The 14,030-nt window shown below is 45.4% G+C and overlaps 1 protein-coding gene across 5 annotated transcripts in view; it reads left to right on the top strand.

Moving 5' to 3' along the window:
- POSTN (periostin) overlaps nt 1–14,030 on the top strand; it is a 56,972-nt gene that overhangs the window by 20,912 nt on the left and 22,030 nt on the right. For all 5 annotated transcript variants that reach the window (XM_077346248.1, XM_077346250.1, XM_077346247.1 and 2 more), the window contains exons 9-14: nt 147–281; nt 2,705–2,853; nt 6,731–6,867; nt 10,034–10,164; nt 12,293–12,423; nt 13,352–13,454. In XM_077346248.1, coding sequence (XP_077202363.1) covers nt 147–281; nt 2,705–2,853; nt 6,731–6,867; nt 10,034–10,164; nt 12,293–12,423; nt 13,352–13,454 — 786 coding nt within the window. The remainder of the gene's footprint in view (nt 1–146; nt 282–2,704; nt 2,854–6,730; nt 6,868–10,033; nt 10,165–12,292; nt 12,424–13,351; nt 13,455–14,030) is intronic.

The raw sequence follows: 14,030 nt of genomic DNA, 5'->3' as shown, positions 1-14,030 counted from the left end.
ACAGTGGGGCGGCTTTCAATTCTCAGAACGTTTCCTCTCAACCATCATCGGGGGTCTGGCCAGGTGTCCCTCCTGTGAAGAAAACAGTGAGTTTCGCTTTGGAGTTATCGCCTCACAAACAATTGTTTCGTTTTCTTCAATTTTAGCAAAGCAGGTTTTGGAGCTCGGTGGGCCTCAGCAGGCCACCTTCACCGATCTGGTGGGTCAGCTGGGCCTTGCTGCGGCTCTCAAGCCGGAAGAAGAATACACTCTGCTCGCTCCAGTGAATGGGGCCTTTTCCGGTAAGGAGCCTGTGCAGAATTTATGGCGCTGCAGTACGGCCTTGGGAAGGCTCACACGGAGGCTTAAAGGTGCCACAAGTTGCTAAACAGCCTCTATCGCAGTGTTCTCAACCTTCCTAATGCCGTGACCCTTTAATCCAGTTCCTCATGTTGTGGTGACCCCCAACCATAAAAGTATGCAAGTGTTCTTTCACAGAAATTAAACCGAGACTGACCAATGGTGTGAAGATCCATTGTTCAGGATCGTAGATAAATTATTTTTTTTCCGGAGTTTGTCAATTCAGTTCTGCCTCTTGTCCCACCATGCCGATCTCGCTCTTTTCTGCTGCCCCAGACAGACGAATGCTCTATCTTGATCTACCCCAGCCAAGCTGCTCGCCCTGCTGCGACCCCTGTGAACGGGTCATTGGACCCCCAAAGGGGTTCCGACCCCCAGGTTGAGAACCACTGCTCTGTAGCATGGATTACCTGGAGCCTTGGGTGTCTGCGGATGTAACTTGGCGCCACTGGGGCCCACCTCCCCTGTTGCTCGACAGAGCAGTCCTATAGCTCCCATTTTCCTTTTACTCTATTGGCCCTTCCTAACACTGGTTATATCTGGTGGGGGTTTATGGACGAAGTTACTTTCAGTGACATGCCCCTCCCAGGGGGTGTGGCCAGTGGGTGTGGCCAGTTGACCTCATTCCCAGTGTTCCTCAAAGCCTGAAAAATATTTCAGGGGTTCCTTCGTGGTCGAAAGGTTGAAGCATGCTACTCTATAGATCAGCCTTTCTCAACTTTGTTTATCACTGAGAAACCGTAAAACATTTTTCAGCTTTCAAGACACTCCAGCAGCACCACAATTGTGCAGAATATGCCTGGGAAACATAGCTGTGTCCATGCTCACCCAGGGCCCCTCCCCTTCCCATGCCCTCCAGGCCCATCATTGGTCATTTCGACAGGGTGGGGCAGATCAACATGACCTAATAGGGTCATTTCACCTGATAAATGTACACCAAGATGTATTTACAAATTAATGAACTCCCACCCACTCAGGAAACCCTTCCAGGGGCATCAAAAGACCCCAGAGTTTCACGAAACCTTGGTTGAGAAACCCTGCCATAGACAGACTGCCATAGACAGACTGGCCTTCTTTGGTAGAGAGGCTCAAACTCTGTATGTTTCTGTGTGCCAGTTATGGTCATCAGGCAGCCATCTTGGGACTCTTCTACCACTTAGGGTGGCCCATCGTACATTGGCCAGAGCCTGGGCCTCTTGCATTCAAGCTCTGGCTGGGTGGAATAGGCTCCCTGAAGAGGGGATTCCCTTCCTGGAGATCTTCCAGAAGGGCTGTGAGGCTTTCAGGAGGGTTTGGATTGGAAGGAATCTTTCAAGAGGGAGGAGGGATTGGAGGTTTGCTATTTTATCTTTAGTTTAAGCCAGGGATGTCTTAACTATTATTGTAAGGGCCAAGGAGGGATGCCAATGTTTCCATGAATAAACCAATGTACCAAGAGAAACCCAAAGAGCCAGTAAATGGATTGCATAGAAAAGGAACCTCGCCACAGCTGCCTCTTGGTCACACATCACTTCCAGTGTGACTCAGGGATGCTGGAGTCCAACTGCCTCCTCTCATTAATTCAGAATTAGGGCAGAAGCACAGAGATTGTTTTGGTCAGGCTGGCTCTCTCTCTCTCATTCCTTCCTCTCTCTCATTCCCACCTCTCTTGCCTGCAAGGAATTGCTGCCAATTTCCTCAAAACCCCAAAAATGGCCATTAGGATGAAGAACTGCCTGGTGGAACAATCTCCCAGGAGAGATCAGGGCCCTGTCAGATCTCTCCGAGTTCAACAGGGCCTGCAAGATGGAACTCTTCCACCAGGCCTATGGTTGAGGCCAGCCAGTTAACAACAACAATCCAATGGGATCTCAGGCCTCCCTCCTCTCCCTCCTGTCCTTCTGTTGCCCCTCTGATTCCTCCCTAATTCAACATCAGGTGGGCCAGAGGGGTTATAAATCAGTAATGGCTGGTCGAACAGTGATTAATAGCAGTTTTACAATGTTAATTTGTTTTGTATAGCCATTAACATTAATGATTTTATTGTGTTTTTAGATTGTATAAAGTGCCCCAAGACGATATTCCGAGATAGGCAGTGTATAAATCCTTAAATAAAAGAAAAAGAAAAGAAAAAGAAAGGACTGATCAGGCTGGGCATGTTGTAGGACAGGGGTAGTCAACTTGCGGCCCTCCAGATGTTCATGGACTACAATTCCCACAAGCCCCTGCCAGAAAATGCTGGCAGGGGCTCATGGGAATTGTAGTCCATGGATATCTGGAGGGCCGCAGTTTGACTACCCCTGACTAAGAATGTGAATGGGGGGACCCATATGCATGGCACAGAAAGGAACCTAAGGTAGACCTTCTGCTCTGCCTCTCTTCCTAGAGGACACCTTAACCATGGACCAGAGAATTCTCAAACTGATCCTTCAGAACCACATTTTGAAAGTGAAAATCGGACTGAACGAGCTCTACAATGGACAGTTCTTGGAGACCCTTGGAGGAAAGAAACTTCGAGTGTTTGTGTATCGCACAGTAAGTGAAGTTAATGAAAACGGGGGTTGCCCCCCCTCCAGGCTTTCTGAATATGTAAACAATACTAAGAACCCATTAAAATGGCTTCAGCAATCAACATACAGTACGATGCAGTTACAATGATCAGTGCAATTGTTCCAGTAATGCAAGTTGGAATACGTTGGCCATTTTCCTTGTTTATTTTTAAATGGCTGAATGTTTTTCAAACAGCTGAGTTTCCTACACCAGGAGTGCTTTTGGGCAGGATATCCAGAGAAGTCGCTGCATAAGTTTGACTTCTTGTGACGTTATCATCTGAACAGTAGTCGAGAATGTCTCTGGAGTACAACCACTAACCTCTTACTCTTTTCTTAAGGGTAAAACAATAAAGCAAATGAGGTACAAAACAACCCAAACAATCTACTGATTTTGACTTTGGCTGTATTGATTCAGGAGCACCGCAACATCTTGATAGTTTGATGGCCACAGAAGGATATTTTCCTAGAGCAGCTGAAGAAATAATAATATTTTACCGTATATACTCACATATAAGCCGAGTTTTCCATCACTGTTTTTTAGCACTTAAAAGACCTCCTCGGCTTATACGCAGGTTACTGATTAACAGCCTGTCCGCAGCCAGCCAATCGAAAGGGAAGGCAATTGCAAGCCGCTTTGAGACTCCTTTGGTTAGTGAAAAGTGGGGTACAAAACCCAACAGCTATTCATCCTCTTGACTTTTCTGTATTTGTTGGGAGGGAGGCTGGATGGGAGAGCCTGTGATGATGGAGCATGGATTAAGCATTTAGGCCACCCTGTAAATTTACCAGTAGCTGCTGCATTTTCTACCCTTGGCTTATATGCAAGTCAATAAGTTTGCCCAGATTTTGTGGTAAAATTAAGCGCCTCGGCTTATATTCAGGTCGGCTTATATGCGAGTATATACGGTAATTATTATTTTTATAGCCCGCCCTTCCCAGTTGGTTCAGGGCAGGTAACAATGGGTACCCCAGTGGAAGATGGGTTCTCCCGCATCTGAAAGTATGTTTTGGCCAGGGGGGGCAGGTATTTTAAAACAATATCTTCTGTTGTCAAGAAACCTTGAAATTTGGATTAGAGTATGAAGATACTCCAAGAGCCTCTTGTGGCGCAGAGTGGTAAGGCAGCAGACATGCAGTCTGAAAGCTCTGCCCATGAGGCTGGGAGTTCAATCCCAGCAGCCGGCTCAAGGTTGACTCAGCCTTCCATCCTTCCGAGGTCGGTAAAATGAGTACCCAGCTTGCTGTTGGGGGGTAAACGGTAATGACTGGGGAAGGCACTGTCAAACCACTCCGTATTGAGTCTGCCATGAAAACCCTGGAGGGCGTCACCCCAAGGGTCAGACATGACTCGGTGCTTGCACAGGGGATACCTTTCCCTTTACCTATGAAGATACTTCAGAATACAGATTGATGAAGGGTTTTTTTTGGGGGGGGGTTGTTAGTATGTTAGTGGTATTAAGTTCATCGTTCCAGTTAGCAATAAATTAAATCCATCTGCTTGCTGACTAAAGTTCTATCTTTTAAAATACATCGGATTTAACACTGCAAATTGGCCAGATCCTTCTGGACGGGAATGCACACTTTTCCAAAAGAAAGAGATATTCAGCTGCAGGAAGCAGTTTCATACTAGTTTAAAAACTGGTAATTATGCTATCTTTTAAGCAATTGAACAAAATTACTTTGGGATTAGCAGACGGCATATAGTCAATTATCTCTCTAGTTGTATTCATAATTTCCTCCCCCACATCCTCCCGCATAGCAAATCTACAGTACAAATGGATATTGCAAATACTGGGATGAGCACCCTGGATTCTGATTTTGATCATGATCACAATAGCTACTTCTGAACATAGCTAAAACTGAGGATAAAAAGATCCAGTTACAGAGAATGGATATAGTTTCTTCAGACCTGGAGAACCGTTCCTTGGTTTATAGAAAAATTAAAAAAGATTAAAAGGCCCAATGCCAACTGAGACCTTGAAAAAATCTTATGAGATCAACTGAGGTTGCATAGAGACTAAGGTACTAGAACCTTGACCTAGGCCAGGGGTGGCCAAACTTTGGCTCTCCAAATGTCCCTGGACATCTGGAGGGCCACAGTTTGGACTCTGTGGGCTACAATTACCATGAGACCCCGCTGGCAAACTATGGATGTCCAAAATGTGACTCTCCAGATGTCCAGGGACACCCCTGACCTAAGCAATCCTGGCAGCAGTGGCTGGAACAGCAACACAAAGTGAAGAGTGGGGAAGAGTAGACCAAAGGCAGTGGAGACAGAACCTGGGTGGGGAGTCGGTAAAATGAGGGAAATAAATGGCTGCAGAGAGATAGAGAGAGATTTGGGAAATGGCTGGAGCCCTAAAAAAGGGTGAGGGAAGGAAATGGAGGGTGGAAAGAAGGAGAAAAAAGCCTGAGGAGAAAGAGAGACAGGCAGGGGGAAGTAAATAGGTTGTAGTGAGGAGAAAAGACTGCAAAGAAAGAAAGAGTGTGAAAATGGAGGGTGGGCTGGTGGGGGGGGAGAGAATAAGAGAGGAACAGGGGGAAGACAGAGATGGCAATGGAGGGAGCTGAAAAGTGGCAGAAGCTGGGGGCCAATGTGAAGAGACAGGAAAACAATCCAGAGTGCCCAACAGGAAAAGCCATTCAACATGGTCAAAGGCCTTTTCACCATCTGAATTGCCCATTCATGATGTGGACATATAAACCTCTAGCAATCACCAGATTTCCCTGATCTTTTTTTTTTTTTTAAGTTTGATCCAGGCTGACATAATTAAAATTACTTTATCCAATCTAGTAACAATTAGTCCCAGTTTTAAAATCTTGATTAGGTAGGGAAATGGGTCTTAATGGCTCTGCCTTAGTTATATATTTAACTGGTTAAGAATTAAAAATTGTAGCTTCATACTAGCATATAAAGGATATGCTTTACGAACAAGGATATGCTTGGGAGAACCAAATTTTTCTTTAAACTATATTATTAATACTATATGAAAAGCAGTCATTTATGTAACTTCCCATACTAAATCTCAGATTGTTTCACTAGCTCTTTAGGAACAACTCCTTTCTAGTCACAACCTGTATATGTGAGATTATCCTTTGTTGTTTTGTTTTGTGTTATTAATTTATGTTTTGCATCAGCTGCTTTTGGGGGGTGTTTACATATTCAATTTTTGTTTTAAAAAATTCAAAAGCCATGTTCTGTACTCTCAAACAGATCCAATTGTTTCCTTTACATTTCTAGTATGGGTTCCTCTCACTTCCTTTTACTTTCATCTCCTTCATCTTATAGTTGGGGAAAATGTGCAGGGCTTGGTAATCAACATCTGTTTTTTCACCATAAAGAGTTGATGCAAATTGTTACCTAGGGATGGGCATGAACTGGAAAAATGTGGTTTGGGTCAGTTTATGGTTCATGGTTTGACCAAAAACAGGAGGTTCATTTGCGAACTGAACCAGTTAATGGCTCCATAGACCCCACTGAAAGGGACTGCAGTTCCTTTAAACAGGGTTTGCAGAAAGCCCCCAAAACAGCTGAGCATTGGGGAGCAGTCCACTCCCCTCTGCTCCCTGTTTCCTTTTCTTCTGCAGTCCCTTTAGATTTGTCGTGAACTTTGTTTTGCAAATCATGAACAGATCAAACTCCATGACGAATTTTACTTCACTGTTTGGTTCATGCCCATCCCTAGTTATACCCTTTAAAATCCATTGTAAAACGCTGGGCTTAAGAGCGTGTGCCTATGTTTACGGTCTCACTGCCAGTTAGTTACACTTGTTTCAGAAATATGATCAATTAAAACACGCTTGAACTGTTTCATCCCAGGACTGTATGTTATGTTTCATTTTAATTTTTTAATTACTAGGCCGTGTGCATTGAAAATTCATGCATGATCCGAGGAAGCAAAGAGGGAAGGAACGGATTCATTCATGTTTTCAGGGAGATTATCCAACCAGCAGATAAAACTCTTTATGAAGTGCTACGATCTGATAAACGATTCAGGTATGGCAGATGTTTGTAAATTGTGTCAAAACTGGTCTCATTCTGAAATCTGAAGGTCTGGAATGAATTTCGGCACTGTATCTTGCGGTGCAATTCATGTTAAAATAATAGACATTTCCTGACAACCCTTTTTAGGATGATCTTGTTAGCTGGGCTCGGAAACTATTTTTAATGGGAAACCAGTAATTTATGGTTGTGTCACAACCCATTGTGTCACAACCCATTTATGGTGACCCCATAGGGGTGGCCAAACTGTGGCTCTCAAGATATCCATGGACTACAATTCCCATGAGCCCCTGCCAGCATGTGCTTGGCCACCGCTGAGTTTTCAAGGCAAGAGATAAACAGGTGGTTTACCATTGCCTGGATCTGTGTAGCAGCCCTGGACACCCTCCGTGGTCTCCATCCAAGTGCTAATCAGGCCAACCCTACTTAGCAGCCAACAATGAGCTAATCTGGACACCCAGGTATGAAGTAAAATACCAGGCCCAAATACCAGAAAAATCTGGAAGGCCATCATAAGAACATTAGAAGAGCCCTGCTGGATCAGACGAATGGTCCATTTAATCCAGCATCCTGTCTCAAACAGTGGTCAATCAGTTCTACCGGGGGACGAAAAACAGGGCAAAGAAGTCAGGCCTTCCCCTGATGTTGCTTCCTAACGCTGGGATTCAGAGGTTTAGTGCCTCTGAACATGGAGATTCTCCTCAGTCATTGTGGTCATTAATCACCAAAGGACCTATCCTGCATGAATCGACCCCCCTTTGCATAGATGGAAGGACCAAGAGGTAATTATAAATAAAACGAAACATGTAATTATAAATAAATGAATTCAGAAAGCAAGAAGAGCCCTGCTGGATCAGTGAAACCCAGAGGCACAGTGCCCTGAAAGCAGATTGAAAGGATGTCCCTCAGCATGTGTGGAAGCGCCCTCAATGCACACTGCCTCAAGTCTCACAATTGGCCCCTACGTAGGCCTGGAAAATGCAGCTCACGTTCAGTCATAATTAGGCAAATGGGGTAATTTCTCCCTTTCCAGTTTCCAGCCACAAACATTAGCCAGTATTTCTTGGCTCTGTCTCCAAGTCCAATTAAGACAAAGTTCTTGGCTACAGTCTCGGAACGTCTTTCCAAGTCATTGACTTAAGTCCAGGAATGCCAGCCCTGGCGATCCGGACATTTGGGGAAGTCACGGTCCATGTTCTCTTTTGGCAGAATTCAATGCCACCCCTTCTGGCAGCAGCACAGACCCGGCCTGCCAGGGCATAGGAGCACCACACGGCCTCTGCTGGCAACAGAAAGGCAAGGAGTCAGGGAACAATACTAACCAAAGCCTTGGGCGTTTTGGTTCCCCACGGCGGCAAAAGCAGCAAGAGTGAGCACCGACAAAGTCACCCAAATCCATTTCCAGGGATGTGGCTCAGGGGTAGTCAACCTGTGGTCCTCCAGATGTTCATGGACTACAATTCCCATGAGCCCCTGGGAATTGTAGTCCATGAACATCTGGACGGCCACAGGTTGACTACCCCTGAAAGACCGATTGTTCATCTCCAGGCTTCCTATTGGCCATTCGATGTCTTCTTCAGAGCCAGCAGCTTGATGTGTTCAGAATAACAAGAATTAGGGGGTGGGGGGATGGTAGGGGCATATACGGACTCTTCTTTCTCTGGCACTGGGATAAAAAGATTGAAGGGCTCAATTCTTTTTTCTGTTGTTATGGACCAAGAAATCCACCCATGTTCTGAAGATGGTTAACAGCAACGGCTCTAAGTGTCAGTAGCTGTTTTGAGTGACCCTCTTGACAACTACCACTAAGATTAAAAAGCTGTAGGACAAACCTGGTTTATGAGGCATTTTTTTATTCATTTGATGCCCCCATCCCAGGGAACTCTGGGCCTGGGGACTCTAATTCTAAGACCGGAGCTCAACTGCTAACAATCCAAAATTAACAGCTGCTTCAAGGCCGCAGTGCGCAAGGCACGCGATGGTAGTTACTGACCTGAAAGTGAGACACGTGGGTAGGTCCGTCTTCCCTAACAGTGAGGTTGACTTCATGTTGGGGTCTTTTCTTTTAGAAACAACCTGTGTTAAAGAATGGGAGGAGTGAGGGATCAAGTATAACTAGCTCACGTTTGTCTGCATAGGAATGTTAGCTTGGTGTCGTGGTTAAGAGCGGCAGCTTCTAATCTGGCGAGCCGGGTTTGATTCCCTGTTCCCCCACATGCAGCCGGCTGGGTGACCTTGGGCCAGTCACAGCAGGGGATGTGGGGGGGGGGCACTTTCTGGGAGTAATGGAACATCCTGACATTTTTATTACTATTGTTATTCCTCACCCACCAGCTTGTTGTAGTGAGAGCCAGTGCTGGTTGAGAGCAATGACCTCTAATCTGTCAAATCAGGTTTGATTCCCCGCTCCCCCACACACAGCCAGCTGGGTGAACTAGTCACAGCCCTGATAGAGCTGTTCTGACTGAGCAGGCCTATCGGAGCTCTCCCAGCCCCACCTACCTCACAGGGTGCTTGTTGTGGGAAAAGGAAAGGGAAGGCGCTTTGAGGCTCCTTTGGGTAGAGAAAAGCGGCATATAAGAACCAACTCTTCTTCTTCTCCTACAGCAAAATGAAACAGAAGTCCATGGCCATCTTAAAGACTCATTTTAAATAAACGTTTTTAGTCTTTGGACTCGTGTTTTATTGAATCAAATTTTAGCCAGTTAATGGTGCCCTCTAATTATTAGTCATTAATATGGTAATTGGATATATGGAGGGTGCTTGTTGCTATGAAGTTTAATTGTCCTGATCCTATTTGCCTGACATTGACCTTAATTTGGGTACTCAAGACATTATCTTCCATGAGAAAAGAACAGCATTTTGGTCAATTAAAATACCTGTATGTGATCCCTACATAGCTCTGTATTTGCTGCTAAAAACTTCCTTCATTGGATTACTTTTTTGATGTATCGCTGTTTTGGCTCTGGATTGGCAAGACATTTCCTTATCAGACATAAAACTGAGGGGGGCAGCCTCTCCTGCTGTTATCAGCCTCATTATGTGAGGAAGGTGTTTGTAACGAGGGCCTGTCTTTGCTGTTAAGTGATGCCAGGAGAGTGGTGTGATATCTCAGTGCTGGGCGGCCTGTTTATCCTGCTGTGTTCTTCCCCTTTCCCAGCACGTTCTTGAGCCTAGTGGAAGCTGCAGATTTGGAAGAGCTTCTGTCGCAGGAAGGAGCCTGGACTCTGTTTGTCCCGACCAATGATGCCTTTAAAGGCTTGACTGAACAAGAGAAACGGACCCTGATGAGTAAGTCAAGGTCGCATGAAGGGGGAGAGAAAAGCAAAACGGGGACAAAAGGCTTTCTGTGCCAATCTCAGCTGGTGCTGGCAAAACTTGCAGCCTCTGTGGGGTGGGATCACTGGGCATGGTACTTCCCAGCCATCTTGGCATCTAGGTTTGCAGTCTTTAGGACCGCATGGAGAAGAACTTTCCTCTGAACTTCTCTTGCCTTGAAAATCCTATGGAGTCCTCTAACATGGCTGTGAGTGGATGATATTTCCCTCCACCGCCAAGGGAATATGGCAGAAGCTTTCATGGATGAGAGCCCAGAACAACAACAACAAAAATTGAGTCCAATGAGGGACCTTGAAGACTAACACAGATTTATTCAAGGCATGAGCTTTCAACTGCAGGCACTCTTCCTCAGACTAAATGGAACAAGGATCAGAAGTGTAGAGATGTAAGGCAAAAGTAAATTGTGGCAAATTAGTAAACTGTGTCATAATAGCCAAATTAAGCCATATGAATAATTCTTGAATCAGCGTAGAACAAAGTTCATCATAAATGGGGGGGGGGTCAACTAAGAGAATTGTTCTATATGGTCTAAAGCAGGGATAGTTCTATATGGTCTAAAGCAGGGATAGTCAAACTGCACCCCTCCAGATGTCCATGGACTACAATTCCCATGAGTCCCTGTCAGCATTCGCTGACAGGGGCCCATGGGAATTGTAGTCCATGGACATCTGGAGGGGTGCAGTTTGACTACCCCTGGTCTAAAAAAATAACGGGGAAACAAGATTCCTGAACACATAGAGAACGTTTTCTGCCATTCTTCATTCTCAGTTCAGGTAATCCCTTCACAGGTTAGAGTGAGTTGTGGCCCATGGAAGGTTTTGCCAGAACAAACTAGCTAATTTGCCTGCAGTGCCTTTTATTGTGAGAGTACTACAGGTTCTGGGGAGAAGACCACAATCATCTCACCATAGAGTTTCTTTTGATTCCTAGAGCTACTCCTGTTGCTTCTGGATAGCTCTAGGGATCACCAGGAACAATGTGGTCAGAATTCCTGTAAGTAGACAAAGGCTTATTTTTCTTTAAAATATTTCTCCCTGGGACAATTCCTCCCCCCCTCTATCCCTCTCTCCATTTTCTCCAGCCAATTAGCTCAGCATCAGAAAAGCCAAAATTACCTGGAGTATCTTTCACCATAAGTGGGCAAATGAGAACCTGAAGTTATACACAGACCAGATTCACATAGTACTCTGCTCTCAATAGATAAGAAGATGTCCCAGTACTTTCCCAAGGTTAAAAAGCTGTTCTTGACCTCCACCTCTCCGTCAGAACTTCTCAAGAAACCAGTGCTTGAATTTAGAAGTTTCTTAAGAAGAAGAGATGGTTCTTATATGCCGTTTTTCTCTACCGGAAGGAGTCTCAAAACGGCCTACAATCGCCTTCCCTTTCCTCTCCCCACAACAGACACCCTATGAGGTGGGTGAGGCTGAGAGAGCCCTGATATTCTTGCTTGGTCAGAACAGCTTTATCTGGGCTGTGGCAAGCCCAAGGTCACCCAGGTGGCTGCATGTGGGGGAGTGCTCCTAACCACTACACCAAGCTGGCTCTCTTATCTTAGGATAATAGCATTTTAGAAGATCAGTTTCAGAATACAGCCAGGAAGTCAGACTATTGAGCCAAAACTGCCTAGGAATCAGAAATATTGAGAAATCTAAAAATCATTATAAAATATATTAAATGCATGTTATATTGCACAGTGTTAAACAAGGTGAATTAAAACAATGAAAACCACAGTACCAAAAAATATGCCACAGGTACCAAAACAACCTGATGTCTTTTGATCCAATAGGTTCTTCTTCAGAGGTCAATGATCAACCCACACGTACATAAATAGAAAATCCATATACAAGAGCAAAACCCTTTTTTACAGCCCAGGATATTAAACGTAGATCTGTCCTATAATGAGGTGCTAATAAATATCCCAGGATCTATATTATGGATGTAAAAAATTCACGATTACCACGTTGAACGCCGTTCTGTAAACGGAAGAGAAAACAACTGTGTGTGTGTGGGGGGGTGCGTGTCAAAGGAGTGAGTTCTTTTCCCTGCTGTGACCGTGCTCGTGCTTTGTCCCCTCTTGTAGGTGACGCCAATGCGCTCAAGAATATCTTGCTGTACCATTTGACCCATGGCGTTTTCATTGGGAGCGGATTTGAACCTGGTGTGACCAACATTCTCAGGAGTATCCAGGGAGGAAAACTCTACTTGAAAGTGGTGAGAAGTGAGGCTGGTCCCCTGCGGTTTAATATCCTGTACAAACAAGGCCCGGTTGCCCTAGACCAGGGGTAGTCAAACTGCGTCCCTCCAGATGTCCATGGACTACAATTCCCATGAGCCCCTGCCAGCGAATGCTGGCAGGGGCTCATGGGGATTGTAGTCCATGGACATCTGGATGGCCGCAGTTTGACTACCCCTGGTCAAGATGGACCAGTCTATGCTGCTCTGATCAGTCGAGCAGGGTTGACCCCACTTAGCGATTGAATGAGAGACCTCCAAAGAATTCCAAGGTCGCTACACAGAGGAAGGCAATAGCTAACCATCTCCGAACGTCTCTTGCTTTGACCTGGATGGCCCACTCTACCAGAGAGCCAATATGGTGTCAAGGTCAAGAGCAGCAGCCTCTAATCTGGAGATTCCCCACTCCTCCTCCCCATGCAGCCAGCTGGGAGACCTTGGGCCAGTCATGGTTCTCTCAGAGTTCCCTCAGCCCCACCTGCCTCACAGGATGTCTGTTAGGAGGAGAGGAAGGATAGGCAATTGTAATTTGCTTTGAGACTCCTGGGTATAAAACAAACTCTTCTTCTTCTACCCCAGTCTCATCAGCTCTTGGAATTAAGCAGGGAAGATATGCTCCCACGCTGGTCCATTGGTGTGGTCAGTTTGTCACACCCCTCTCCTAGCCACCCCGGCTTTTGTGGGGGCTGTCTAGAGAGAGTATCATTATTTCCGCTGTATGGTTTTTGGATTTTTCTGCTATTTTACAGGGTTTTAATGGGGAGTTTAATTGGGGATCGTTTTATTGTTCTGAATGTCTGTTCATAACCTGTCACAAGCCAGCCAGTCTGGGAGTGGTGGGCAATAAATCTAACAACAACAACAATAATAATAGAAACAATTTTTCCCGTTATTATCAAATGCTTAGGTAAATGATACCCTTTTGGTGAATGAACTGAAGTCGAAAGAATCTGATCTCATGGCAACCAATGGAGTCATTCACATTATAGACAAGCTCCTCTACCCGGCAGGTCAGTAGCAATTTATTCGGACATATGAGCCAGTGCTACTTAGGATGCAAACCTGTGGTTAGTTAGAGCAGGGTTAGTCAACCTGTGGTCCTCCGGATGTTCATGGACTACAATTCCATGTAGTTGTACCATGGGTCAAATGGTACAATTCCAGAGGATCACAGGTTGACTACCCCTGAGTTAGAGTAATGGTGTGAGTAGTTCAGACTCACATATCCAAATCAGCCATGAAGCTCACTGGGCCAGTCATCCTCTCAGAGAGGTTCTTGTTGTGTGGATAAAATGGGAAAGAGAGAACGGTATACGTAGGGTCGCCTGGTCCAGGCAATGATCGCCTAGTTTCCGGAAGTGCCTCCCCCTCCCCCCCAAACTCACCCCTACTCAGAAGAAGATCACTTTTTAAAGCAACATGCTGTCATCACCCAGACGTACTGTTGTCATGCTGGGGTCATTGGAGGGGTATTGGCGCTCAGGATTTGGGTCATGCTGGGGTATTGGCGCTCAGGATTTGGGCAAAACTCTATGGTTTGAAGCAAATTCTGCCATAGAGTTTTTTCCCAAAAGGCAGAGTGCCAT

Source organism: Paroedura picta, chromosome 7, assembly GCF_049243985.1.
Source record: "Paroedura picta isolate Pp20150507F chromosome 7, Ppicta_v3.0, whole genome shotgun sequence".
NCBI classification, from domain to species: Eukaryota; Metazoa; Chordata; class Lepidosauria; order Squamata; family Gekkonidae; genus Paroedura; species Paroedura picta.
This window is presented reverse-complemented; position numbering and strand designations above follow the sequence as displayed.